Genomic DNA, 13,322 nt, shown 5'->3' with positions numbered 1-13,322 from the left:
GTGGATATGATTTTGGGCCTTTAGGAGGTAGCTGAAAAGTGAGGCCTTGGCCGGGTGCGGTGGCTCAAGCCTGTAATCCCAGCACTTTGGGAGGCCGAGACGGGCGGATCACGAGGTCAAGAGATCGAGACCATCCTGGCTAACACGGTGAAACCCTGTCTCTACTAAAAAAATACAAAAAAAAAACTAGCCGGGCGAGGTGGCGGGCGCCTGTTGTCCCAGCTACTCGGGAGGCTGAGGCAGGAGAATGGCATAAACCCGGGAGGTGGAGCTTGCAGTGAGCTGAGATCCAGCCACTGCACTCCAGCCTGGGCAACAGAGTGAGACTCTGTCTCAAAAAAAAAAAGAAAAAGAAAAAGAAAAGTGAGGCCTTTGCATAAAGTTAGGACCTCTGAATGGCTCCCCTGTCTGTTAAAGAAGGAATATAAAAACTCTACCTATTAGCTAGAGAAACAGTAGAAATCATAATATAAAATGAATAGTGGATTGGAAAAAAAAAAGGAAATAGAACTTCTGGTAATTAAAATAATCATCAAAGTTTACATTCCATTTAAAATGTTACATAATTCGTAGGTATTACGGCTAACACTTAATGATAGTTTACCATGTGCTTGGTACTATGGTTAAATGCTTTTATATGTGGGGATTAGCTACAATATCGTATGTACAGTGTTTAGCATAGTGCCTCGTAGTAAGGGTTCAAGAAATGATGGCTATGACTATAATTATTTCCTCCCTGATTAAGTAGATAACAAACATTTTTACAGTAATATTTTCAAAGAGAATAGGTTTGCACAAAGCATAGAACCAAATGAGTTCTGAGATTCTTTGAGTCACTCTTCCTATCTCAGCCTGGTTCAGCACACAAGAGGATGCTGCCTCTTTTTTGCTGATGATTTCTTTGCCTCCAAAATCTACTCCTTTCTCAGTATCCCAGTCTCAATTAGGGGTACCTGGTTGCTCAGGCCAAAAACCTTGCTGTCCTCTTGACTCCTCTCTTTCTCACACTCCACATCTATGCCTGTTGTCAGAATATATCCTGACTCTGATCACTACCACCTTCATTATTAACATCCTAATCTAACCATCATCATCCTTTCCTGTTTCCATAGTGGCTTCCTACGTGGCTCTTCTCTATCGCATGTCTCCTTTGCTGAAAACTCAACGTTTCCACCACCCAGAGGCATCCCGCATTCAATTTTGCTCCTTTTTTTCCCAAATGTTTTTTATGCGTTCTTAAATAATTGAGTTCATACAGTATCACTTTTCTTCCTGTTTCATGCAATTACACAGATTTTCCTCACTGAGATATTGTGTGTAAATAATCAGTCGTAAATAGTTATATAATTCCTCTGCTTGAATTTGTCTCACTGTGCCACAGTTTATTTAACTGTGCCCCTCGTTTTTCTTGTTTGTTTGTTTGTTTTGAGATAGGGTCTCGCTCTGTCACCCAGGCCGGAATGCAGTGGCACAGTCTCAGCTCACTGCAACCTGTGCCTCCCAGGTTCAAGTAATTCTCCTGTTTCAGCCTCCCAGATAACTGAGATTACAGGTGTGCCACCATGCCCAGCTACTTTTCTGTATTTTTAGCAGACACAGTGTTTTGCCATGTTGGCCAGGCTGGTCTCAAACTCCTGACCTCAAGTGATCCACCTGCCTCAGCCTCCCAGAGTGCTGGGATTACAGGCATGAGCCACCACACCCAGCCCGCCACTCTTACTTTAAGTTTTGTTATGGTGTGAACGGTTTTATACATAAAGATTCATTGGATTTTAGAGTTTTTCCTTAAACTCTGATTCTGTCTCCTACTATATTTCCCCTTTCTCCTTCCAATTCAGATACCCTGGCCTCCTTGCTGTTCTTAGACCTTTGCACTGGTCAGTCTCTCTGCTTGTAATGTTCTCCTGAATGTCTGCATGGCTTCACTGTCCCCTCATCCAGTCTTCGGCTCATATATCCACACCTTCTCAAATTGCAGTATCTAAAGTAGCAGCTCCCCCAACCTTTTATGCCGTTACCTCCTTACCCTATCTTATTTTCCCCTACTGGAATGGAGGCTGTGCAGCAGAAGAGACCATCTCTTTGGTTTACTGCTGAATCCACAGTACCAAGAGCAGGATCTGGCTTACAAATATTGATTGAATAAGTGAATGAATGAATACACTATTGAGTTTCTACCATGTGTTTTACAAAGAAGAGTTAACATGGATTTGGGCAAAGCTTAATAGTTTCCAGCCAGAAGTTTTACCTTTTGGATGTCCGTTAGCTTGAAACACTTTAATGATATATGGATCCTTTATTTCCATATATGGAAAGGTGGGGAAAATCCAGGTAGGAGGAATCTAATGTCTTGTTTTTTCTTGCCTATGCCTTCAATGAGACAAGTCTGACAAGGCTGCCTTTAGTGTGTCTGCACAGCACATATATTTTGTGCTTAGATATATAATTCCTTCTAGCCCTGGAGAACTTTGCATGTTTGGGGTACACTTTGGATGTTTCCCCCTATTTGCACGTGATTTCAGGTGAGATAGTAGTTTTTCTTGAAATTGGCTTACAGCCTGAAAAGTGTAGAGATTCACCAGAACATGAGAGAATGGGATTTTTCTGCCAGAAGGTGAGATATGGTATGTATGGTAGTTAGTGATGATTGGTTATCTTCTGGTAGTTACACTTAATCCCAAAAAATATTAAGAGAGATACACATAATAGTTGAACCTGTTATTGGCGAAGTGGTAATTCAGTGGTAACTTGCCAGTTCAAAATTAGGAAAAGTCATCATCGGCAAGTGCATCATGAGCCCTGCATTCTGCGGCTTGCGTGAGGTATGAGTGCACATGATCATCTGTGGTTTGAGCCCAGTAGACATTGAAAGGGTGGTTTGTGATATGTGGTTCCAAAAGCTTGTTTGGAAACAAGCTTTTGAAGTTTTTCTTGTGGAATTTACAAAGGTAACTTTTGCTTCGCAACTCACTGAAATCCTTTCCATGATTTTTTAAATGTTTGTAAATTGTGGCTTGGTTTACTCAGTTGTACAGTTGACCTTTGAGCAACATGGTATGAACTGCATGGGTCCACTTATAAGTGGATTTTTTTCAATAAAAGTTACACCAACTATGCCTCCTGTCTCCCCTTCTACCTCTGCCTCCTCCACTTCTGCCTCTGCTGCCTTTGAGACAGAAAGACCCACCTCTCTTCTTCCTTCTCAGCCTACACATCATGACAACCAGGATGAAGACCTTTATGATGATCCACTTCCACTTAGTGGATAGTAAATATATTTTCTCTTCCTTACGATTTTCTTAATTTTTTCTCTAGCTTATTATTTTGTAAGAATTCAGTATATAATACCTGTAACATACAAAATATGTATTAATTGACTTTATGTTATCAGTATGGCTTCTGGTCAATAGTAAGCCATTAGTAAGTAAATTTTGGGGGAGTCAGAAGTTACACGTGGATTTTCAGCTGCGCAGGGCGTCAGTGCCCCTAACTCGTGTTGTTCAAGGGTTAACTGTACTTCCTGATTAAGGTGAGAATTGGAAATACTCTGCCTCACATGCCAGTCTAGGAAATAGATAGCTACTTTTGTTTTCATTGTTGTGATTTTTGATCTTTTGAGAAGGGTCTTGCTCTGTCACCCCTGCTGGAATGTAGCCGCACAATCATGGCTCACTGCAGCCTCGACCTCCCAGACTCAAACAATCCTCCCACGTCACCCTTCCAAGTAGCTGCGAGTACAGGCATGCACCACCATCTCCCGGCTATTTTGTTTTGTTTTGTTTTGTGTAGAGACAAGGTCTCGCTGTGTTGCCCAGGCTGGTCTCGAACTCCTGGACCCAAGTGATCGACCCACCTCTCCCTTCCAGAGTGCTGGGATTACAGGTGTGCGCCACTGCACTGGCCATTGTTGTGTTTTAATGTTATGATATTGTTGTAATTTGTAGTATTGATATAGTTCTTAAAAGCATCTTATTTCTTCCTCACAATACCCTGTGAAATACAGTAAGGCACATCAAGTGACTTACCCAAGTCATACCAGCTGTATAGTGACAGAGCACCCTAGTGGAACTCGGGCCTCTGACTCTGTGTTCCCAGTGCTTTCCAACCCATTCCACTGCCTCTTACCATTGCAAAGGTTCAATAATTAAATTTGGTGTGGCAGTATCTGAAATGGCCACAAGATGGGTGTGTTGCTCAAAAATGTCTATATTCTTCTCCGTGCCCTTGGGATTTTCTTTTTCTTTATGAATCTTTTTCTGTCTCTGTCTTTACTTGCCTCTCTCTACTTTTGTCTTTTTTCAGGCCTTTTACTTCTCCTGTTCTCCCTCTTTCCCCTTAAAGTGAACTTGTTATGGGACTGAAATGTTTAATTTATTTCTTGAGGAGTTTAGATCCCCTGCTGCTAATCTAAAATTTAACAGTGTACCTCAAAACTCATTTAGCTATCCATTGACCTCTCCCCCTTTATGGGTAAGTGACCTGAGATAGAAAAATTGTTCCACTTCTGATAGAGGATCTAAAAGGCATTCCATTCTAAATAGATTATTCTAGAAGATCATTTATGGTCCTGGGAGCCCCACAGCCCTTTCATACAACTGTGCCTTGCATAGTCTTTAGAGGGGAATATTGAAAGGTCTTTTAAATTTTTGATTCAAGAAATATGCGAGGGAAACTCTTTCTTCATATCTGTATAGGCATTTTTGAGAACAGGTGAGATATATGAGGCTAGTTTAGAAGACACAAGAATCATGCTCTAAGAGATGGCCCAGTCAGTCTCCTAGATCAAACCTGAAGACTTGACCATTTTGCCATAGAATCCTGCCTAAGATGAAATGGAATTGCTGAACCATTGCTTCATTTGAACGTATCATTTTAAACATCACGTGAATGTGCCAGACTTCAAACTACTTATAAGAAAAGATACTAGTACAAAAACCAAATAGCAGTGTCTCCAAATTAATATAATGCTTAACCATTTGCTGTTCAGAGAAACAGAAAACTCTTCAGCATTCGGGAGTATTTTCCCTTGGGGGATATTTTTATTCCAGAGCTTAAAAACAACACTAGTTTGAACTTCATTCTCTGTTCAAATTATTTGTGTAGTTAGTATGTATTAGATTTAAGCTGTCTAAGGGCTGCAACTTCATCAGTCTTTGTTGATGGATTCACAGAATTGTACACAATGCTCTCATACAGTGAAATAATCCTCACAGTGACCATATGAGGGCCTTTTAGGGATATGCATACTGAGACGTAGAGAATTGATGTAAACTCTCAAAGGATATAAAGTTAGTAACTAATGGAGTTGGGATTAGATCCCAAGAGTTTCACACTCTAAAGTCAATTCTTATGGGCATTCTGCTTTACTGTAAATGGCGGATTGAATGAATGGGACAGGAGTCATTTGTGTGTTACCCCTTTTTGGTGATTTTAGTAATGTAATGATGGGTACCTCTATCTCTGTGTCAGAGTTGAAACTTAATTCTCTATACACTACACAAAGTTCAGCTTTTCTTATAACTAGACCAGACTCTAGTTTTATTTCTTTGTTCCTACCTTTTAGAATCAGATTTTATGAGGAAACTTCTGAATGGGTGCTCTCTTTCTCTGTAATAAACCCTAAATTTTGCCAGTTGTTGCAAGGGTAGCGATGGGCACTGCCTTCTTATTTTAATAAGCTGGTCTCCCTTAGTCCTTATCTGTTTGTGTTCTTTGCTACTAATTTGCTTCTTCCATTTTAGAAAAACACTATGGTGGTAGAACCAGAATATCTAATTCTACTTAGTGATCTTTGAAGGAGTTAAACTGTTTGAACAAATTAAATTAAAAGGCTCAGAAATTAAATAGAATGTTTATTTCCATTGGTGAAGAATGCAGGCCTTCGAGACCCACAGACCTTGACTTTTATCCTGGCTCTGCCTCTGCTGTGTGACCCCAGGGTAGGTTAACATCGCAGGGTTGTGAGAGAATAAGATGATGCCTTGAAAGTGGCTGCTGCTTCCATCCCTCAAATACCAGTGTTCTTCTGGCCTGCCCTGTTTTGACCTTTGCCCAGGCATCCAGAGCACTTTCCTTAAGTCAGTTCAAGTCAACAAACACTTACAGATTTTCTTGCGTGTTCAGCACTGAGCAGGCCACAGATAAATAAGAAACAGGAATTACCCCAGACTTGCATTCTTATGCTGGCACTGCCACTGAACCCTGGGTCCTTGACTTTGGACAAGTCACCTATCTATGATATGGTATGATGTGATCCATCTATGGTATGATAAGTATCACCTGCTATATAATCTATATAATCTAGATAGATAGATAGGTCTAGGTCTTACTTCCTCATCAGTAAAATGAGGGAGATAATCCCTGCTCTGCTCATCTCAGTAAGTTGTTTTGAGAAGTAAATAAAATAGTAGATTTGTAGACATCTTGTTATCTTGAAAGTCCTGAGTAAATCTCAGGTTCTTTTTAATCAATAACTGAAAAATCAGTCCCTGTCTTGAACGTTAAACAGGAAGATAGACTTGTGTCAGATTTCTTTATTTAGCTTTCTGATAGTCCTACCACATGAAGCAATGAAGACTTTGGAGTCAGGATCTCCTTAATGTACCAGACTCTTGCCCCATACTGTCCACCCACTCACCCAACAACGTGCTTCTCTCTCGCCGTGCAGAGCTACTAATGTTCAACCTCCCACCTCACTGGACTCCCTGTGACTCCAGCTCAGCACGGATTCTGATTTTTGCAACACTTTTTTAAGCCAAACTTGGAAAGCAGCTCCACTTCCAATGATAGCCTGTTTCATGCTTTTCTGTGTTAAATTGACTTTGTTTAAAATGGCTCTTTGTTTGCAGCACATGTTCAGAGGGATAGCTGTGTCCCTTGATTCAGGACAGGATGCCAGGAATTAATGACAAATAGTAGCTAAAATTTATTGAAAATACTCCACTGTGTGCTAGGAACTTTTCTGAGGACTTTATATGTATTTTGTTTTTTGATCTTCATAACAGTAGTCTTCATAAGGACTGTTAGGATTTTTACAGATGAGGAAATAGAGGCTTAAGATTAGGCAGCTTGCCCTTGGTCACACAGTAAGTTATTGGCAGAACCAGGACTCCAGCCTTGGTCCGTTCCACCTGCACAGCCCAAGCTCTTAGTGGGCAGGTTGTACCATGTCACGCCTGCCCAGGTGAGCAGCCACTCTCACTCTTTCTCCATGTGTGTGGCCCTTGCCGTCACTGTCTATTCCAGGGGCTGATCAGAGACCAGCTTCCCCAGGGCAAGTGGCATAGATTTTAAGACAGCACATTATCCAGTTCCTGTGACAGATTAATGACAAGTGAGTGACCAAAGGAGAGATGTTTTCGACTGAATTTGTGCTTCTATCAAAATAACAAACTGGCAAATATCAAGTCTGTACTTTCTCTCTAATTTAAGGTTTCTTAATCTGGGACAATGCACAGGCCTCAGGGGTTCCATGAGCCCTCTGAAATGGTATGTAGAATGTTTGATTGTGGAGGGAGAGGGGAAGTTGGCTTTTGTGCACTCTTTATTAGAGAGGAACCATGGCTCTCAAAAGACTTTCAAGTAGTGCTGTTTCTAATGGTGTTAAGAGTCCTGGTGCTAATACAGTGGGGTATAAGGTTGGTTTTACCAACAAACCCAGTCTTAAGTATTTGTTAGGCTTCTTTTCCCCCCACAAAGTATATTTAAACAGAACAAGGATTGAATTTCAAATTTAATTTTCTTTGAGGGCAAAAATACCTCTGTGTGAAGCTGTGATTTCCAAAGCCTTCTGATAGGAATCAGTGAACAGCGGGTATGATTCAGAGCTCTGAGTCTAAATCCATAGCTTCCCTTGCTTCTTGAATTCAATTAAAAGTTAAAAGTAAGAGAGAGAGAAAATGAATCTTGGACTTCTGGATCTCTGTTCATTAAGTATTTTCATGCTTACTGTGTGAAACGCATTAGGAATTTCACAATGAATAGGACTTCCTGCCCTCATGGAGTTTGTGCGTTGGCACCTATATATATCTTTGTATTGCTAATGCCATTGCACATGGTAGTGCTCAACTACTGGTTAAATAAATGTCCCTATTGCATCTTTATTAAGGTAAAAAGAAAGCCTTTGGCTTTGATTTGTTTAACATCCTGTTATTATGAGTCCCAGTTACTTTCCAAGCATTGAGCACTGGAGATACAGTAGTAAGGATAACATATATGGCCTGTCTCCTGGTGGGAAGACAGACAATTAAGTAGAAATATAAGTAATTGTGAGCTTGGATTGCTGCCATGGAGGAATTGACTTGATGCTATGAGAAGAGTTATATAACTGAAAGACCTGGCCTGACAGGACAAGAGTATGAGGGAAGGGTTTGCTAAAGAAGGGGTATTGGAACTGTAATCCCAAAAGTGAAGAGGAGTGAGCCAGGTGTGAGGTTGTCTAGGCAAAAGGAACATGCTTGCATTGCACGCCCACTTTGGTTGCCATTTCCATTCAGAAGAAAAGTCAATGCAAGGAAAAGAGAGTACTTTCTCAGTAATTTAGCAAGCATTTCTGGGTACTCGCTATGCATGAACAGGGGACAACAATGAGTGAGAGACAGTTCTGGCCTGAAGAAGACATTCATAATGTCATAGGCAGGCCAAGAGGTGCTGGCCTCTCCCAGGTGTGGCCTCAAAAGGAGGCTTAAAATGTTCCTGCTGCTGCTGGCACCATTTGGTTCCCCATTCGGGTTTCAGGCATCAGTCTTTATCTTGGAGTTGGTGCCTCAAAGGCAGCCTAAACTAGTTGATGCATGCTGCAAAAGTCAGTATCAACCGTCAACCCATGAGAAGCTTTGGTGTTTTTATTGATTTTGTGTTTGTGGTGAGTGTTTAAGGGAGAGAGGAAGGGTGGGAGGGAGAAAGAGAGAGACTGAGAAGAGGTGAGGGTGAAGATGGGGAAAAGACTGAGCTGGTGAAGAAGTCAGGACTCTGGACCAGCAAAGTCTGTGAAGACAGCAGAGCTTTGTGTACACCCATTCCTGAGAGGTGACCCCTGAGGACTGATTCGGAAGTAAATGAAAACTGTCAGCTAGAGAAACAAGCAGAACTCTTAGAGAAACCCTGGATAATTATGAAAATGATACTTAAACAGCATTTCTGTTTTTCCTAATTATAAAAATAATTCATACTCAATGCAGAAAACTTGGAAGACATAGGAAAAATGAAAAGAAACACCCATATCCTATCATGAGAATGTAAGAAACAAATGAGATGTTGGCCCGTGTAAAGGTTCTATTATTTACCAGGTACTTATCACACACTCTTGTTACATATGATACTGAGAGAGAATCAGCTCTATTACTGTGAGGGTGAGGCAGCTATAATAAGGGTTAATGAAATATAGAAGGCATTGTTTTGTAGTTAGCCTATTAAAACATATATCTATGGGGAAAAATGTTAATTCTTCCTTATCCAGCAAGAGAATGAAAAGTTGAAGAATCTTGAAGATTTGTGAAAATGTTTTACAGGATTTGGTGTCAATTCGTTTTTTTAAATAAAGTGCCATGGGAGCCTCATAACCACCGCCTTTCCTCCCATTTACTCAGAATGCAAAAGCACTGGGATGAAGTGTTTGCTGTTCACAGCCTCATTTATTTTCTGTTCCACTACTATTGATCTGTTAGGATTGTCTATACACTTATTGATTGCATAACATTTTACTTAGATGCTGTCTTCGTGAGTCACTTAAGTACACAGCAGAAGTTTACCCTAGCATTGGCTCGAAACTGCAGAAGATCTCAGCTTAAAGATGTCCTGCTCCAGTTTGTGGCCTTACCCCAGGTGTTGAGTGAGCATCTTTCTATAGAGGTCAGCTGGAGCAGAATGCTGTCTTCCTGGCTGCCTAACCTTGGGCAACAGCCAGACTCCAGAAATAGAGCTCTGATTGAGGCAGACCTGCAAACAGCCTGACTAGGGGAAGTGTCCACAGTCAGTGGGAGAGGAACACACTCTCCCACTGAGAGCGTCTGGAGACACACCAACACACAGCAAACGTGGGCCTATCCCTTCCCCTTTCTAGGTCTTATTTCTTCATCTATAAAATAAGAAATTTGGAGTGGAGTAGATCTGAGAGTCCTAGTTACCTGGACCTGGGGACTAACAGGCAGATTTCCAAGTCATCACTTTAGTGCTGATTACTAAAGCTTCAGGAAGGGATGACCATTAGTTTTATAATCATTCTTTTAAAAAATATATATATTTAGATGGGATCTCACTCTGTCACCCAGATGGGACACAGTGGTGCAGTCTTGGCTCACTCCATTCTCAACCTCCTGGGCTCCAGGGATCCTCCCACCTCAGCCTCCCGAGTAGCTGGGACTACAGGCACATGCCACCATACCTGGCCAATTTTTGTATTTTTTTGTAGAGACAGTCTTGCTGTGTTGCCCAGGCTGGTCTCAAACTCCTGGCCTCAAGTGATCCTTCTGCCTTGGCTTCCCAAAGTGCTGAGATTACAGGTGTGAGCCACTGCACCCAGCCATAATCAGTCTTTAAACTACACACATCTGGTTTTTTTTTAAATCACTTTTCTATTATATCTCATAATTTTTGAAAATGTAATTTTAAAAAATGTCATAGGGAATGGCTAGCTGTTCAAAGGAAGGAAAGATAGTCACCACCCAGCCTGGGCAACATAGCAAAGCTCCATCCCTAGAAAAAAGTAAAAATCAGCCAGGTGTGGTGTTGTGTGCCTATAGTCCCAGCTCCTTGGGAGGCTGGGGCGGGAGGATCAACTTACCACAGGATGTCAAGGCTGCAGTGAGCTGAGATCACACCACTGCACTCCAGCTTGGGTGATAGAGAGACCCTGTCTCAAAGAGGAAAAAAAAAGGCAGGTACATCTTGAAGGTGTGTTGCCCTTGGTTATAATTTAGTTTGAAGAAGGAGACAGAACCAGCCAGTAAAGAGGGGAAAGCCTGTTTCGTAGAAGGAAAGCCAAGAGAATAAAGGGAGAAAAGATTTTCTAGAAGAAAGCAGAGTGGATTGGTCATGTTAAAGCATGAAAGTCAGGGAGTTTTGAAGTTTAGTTGGGGAGATGTAAGACCACTGGACAGAGTAAAAAGACACCACTGGAGACCTTCAACAGGGTTCTTTCATAGAGAAGTCACAGCAAAGGCCTGACTTACATTAAGGAGGGGCAGGTCTTGAAGCAACAGAGGCGAAGATCTAGGCCTGTGGTTTGCAATGGTTTGTAAGAAAAGGCTTGAGAGAAAGAGAACTATAATCTGATGGGGTGAGAGGGCATCTAAGCAGAGTAGTCAGCAGAGCTGTGTTTTTAAGGGTAGAGATAATTGTCTATTTGAAAGCAGCACGGAAGGAGGTAGGAGAGAGGAAAGGGAGGGGATAGAGAGGTGCTAGGATAGTGAGGACTTCAGATGGAGTCCAACTGCCAGGGCTCAAATCCCAGATCTCCCAGTCCCTTATTGTGTGACTTTGGTCAAGTTACATAACCAACCTCCTTATACCTCAGTTAACTTGCCTATAAGATGAGGATGAGAATAGCACACTTTGTAGAGGCGTTGTGAGGTCACAGATTTAAAGGATTTAGCAGCAGCACTCATATGTGCTAAATAAAATGGTGGCATTATTATTATTAGGGACAAATAGGACCTAGAACTTGTAGGAGGAGTCATCTGTAGGGTGTTCATTCTAATACTGTCAGTTAAAGCCTTCGGAACCAAACATCTCCAACAGAACTCGAAACACATTGAAAATTTGGGGTCCTGGGCTTATACCCTATTCAGATGATTTCCCTCCAAAAAAATAGGAAATACCACGTCCATAATGACTGAGATTGCCCAGGCCACCAGAAGTCTTCGTCTTCAGTGCAGGCACTGAAGCACCCACTACTTTCTAATACTTCTTAATTTACCCTATGATTTATCCTACAGATTAGTCAGAAGAAGTTGAAAAAATACGAGAAAGAGTATCACACCATGAGGGAACAGCAGGCCCAGCAAGAAGACCCCATCGAGCGATTTGAGGTTTGTTTGCTTATGGCCTACGTGTGAGGAGCTCGCAGGCTTTCATTTCCTATGATTGTGCCTGTAACTAGCTTCATTGAGTCCTTTTTAAAATTCAGTTCCTCTGTAGGTTCAAGTTTTAGTTTGAGTTTGCAAATTAGCAAGCAAGATCTGTTTTTGTTTCAAACCAGCTTCCTGGTTTGTTATAGTTCAGTGGCTTTTCGTCACGGTTAGTAAATAGTAGCTGCTTGACAAGGTCACTTGAATCAGTTAAGTATTTCTTTATGGAGCTAGAAAATAAGTAATTGTTGATTTGGAAGCACATGAGGTCCAGCCATTTATCTTATTGTTTCCATAGGACTTAGAAATATATTTTGAGGTTTAGCCCTGAGAAATGACATTTCCATCTGATTTTTATGTGTCTATAACTGGTTTCTTTCTACTCTTCAGCGGGAGAATAGGCGTCTACAAGAAGCTAACATGAGATTGGAACAGGAAAATGATGACTTAGCCCATGAGCTGGTGACCAGCAAGATTGCACTACGGAAGGACCTGGATAACGTAAGTCCAACGGGTCTGAAGGGAAAGAATGCACTGAGACACTTGACTTTTCCCCTCAAGAGATCCTGGAATTTTGGTATTCCTTATTCTAGCCACCTGTAAAGTTTCCCTCTTGTGATACAACTTGCTTGTCAGTGTCACTTCCCTCCTTTCCTTCAGGAATTATCTGTTGTCTCACAAAGCTCTCCTTACCACCTTCTTTTCTCATTGTGCACATAATCCTTGAGCTCCTTTCCCAAACATCATTTGATTAAGAGACTTTGTGGTTAATTCTTACATTACTATAATTGGCAGGAGCATTTAATCATCATAATTACCTTAACCTCCCCCCTCAGACAAGAGATTTTGTTATCCTACATATTTTGTGCCTGTTGAAAAGGCATTGCCAGTTGGAATGCAGCTCAGTACCTCAGCAACTTACAGTTTTATCAGGAGTTTCTGTTGACAGATGTTTCATTTTTCTTTGCTTCTCCTAATCTTAACAATTTTGGAATGATGTCTTTTCTGGCAGAAACCCTTTACTATTTTCTGTACTACAAACTAACCTTAGAAGAAATGGTATAATCTCTCGATCATGGTTTAGGTCAGAAGTTGGCAAACATTTTCTGTAAAGGGATGGATAATAAGTGTTTGAGGCTTGTTGCCCTACAGTCTCCATTGCTGCTACTTAGCAAAAGCAGACATAGATGATATGCAAATGAATGAGCATGTCTGTATTGCAATTAAAAGCTTTATTTACAAAAATAGGTGACAGGC

At 41.2% G+C, this 13,322-nt stretch overlaps 1 protein-coding gene across 4 annotated transcripts in view; it reads left to right on the top strand.

The window, feature by feature from the left end:
- RABGAP1 (RAB GTPase activating protein 1) overlaps positions 1–13,322 on the top strand; it is a 166,931-nt gene that overhangs the window by 138,960 nt on the left and 14,649 nt on the right. For 3 of the 4 annotated variants that reach the window (XM_025359966.1, XM_025359967.1, XM_025359969.1), the window contains 2 exons: positions 11,934–12,026; positions 12,456–12,566. In XM_025359966.1, the coding sequence (XP_025215751.1) occupies positions 11,934–12,026; positions 12,456–12,566 (204 nt within the window). Of the gene's footprint in view, positions 1–11,933; positions 12,027–12,455; positions 12,778–13,322 lie in introns of those variants that run through there. The other variant, XM_025359968.1, reaches the window with a different exon arrangement.

This window comes from Theropithecus gelada, chromosome 15, assembly GCF_003255815.1.
Source record: "Theropithecus gelada isolate Dixy chromosome 15, Tgel_1.0, whole genome shotgun sequence".
Classification (NCBI taxonomy): Eukaryota; Metazoa; Chordata; class Mammalia; order Primates; family Cercopithecidae; genus Theropithecus; species Theropithecus gelada.
This window is presented reverse-complemented; position numbering and strand designations above follow the sequence as displayed.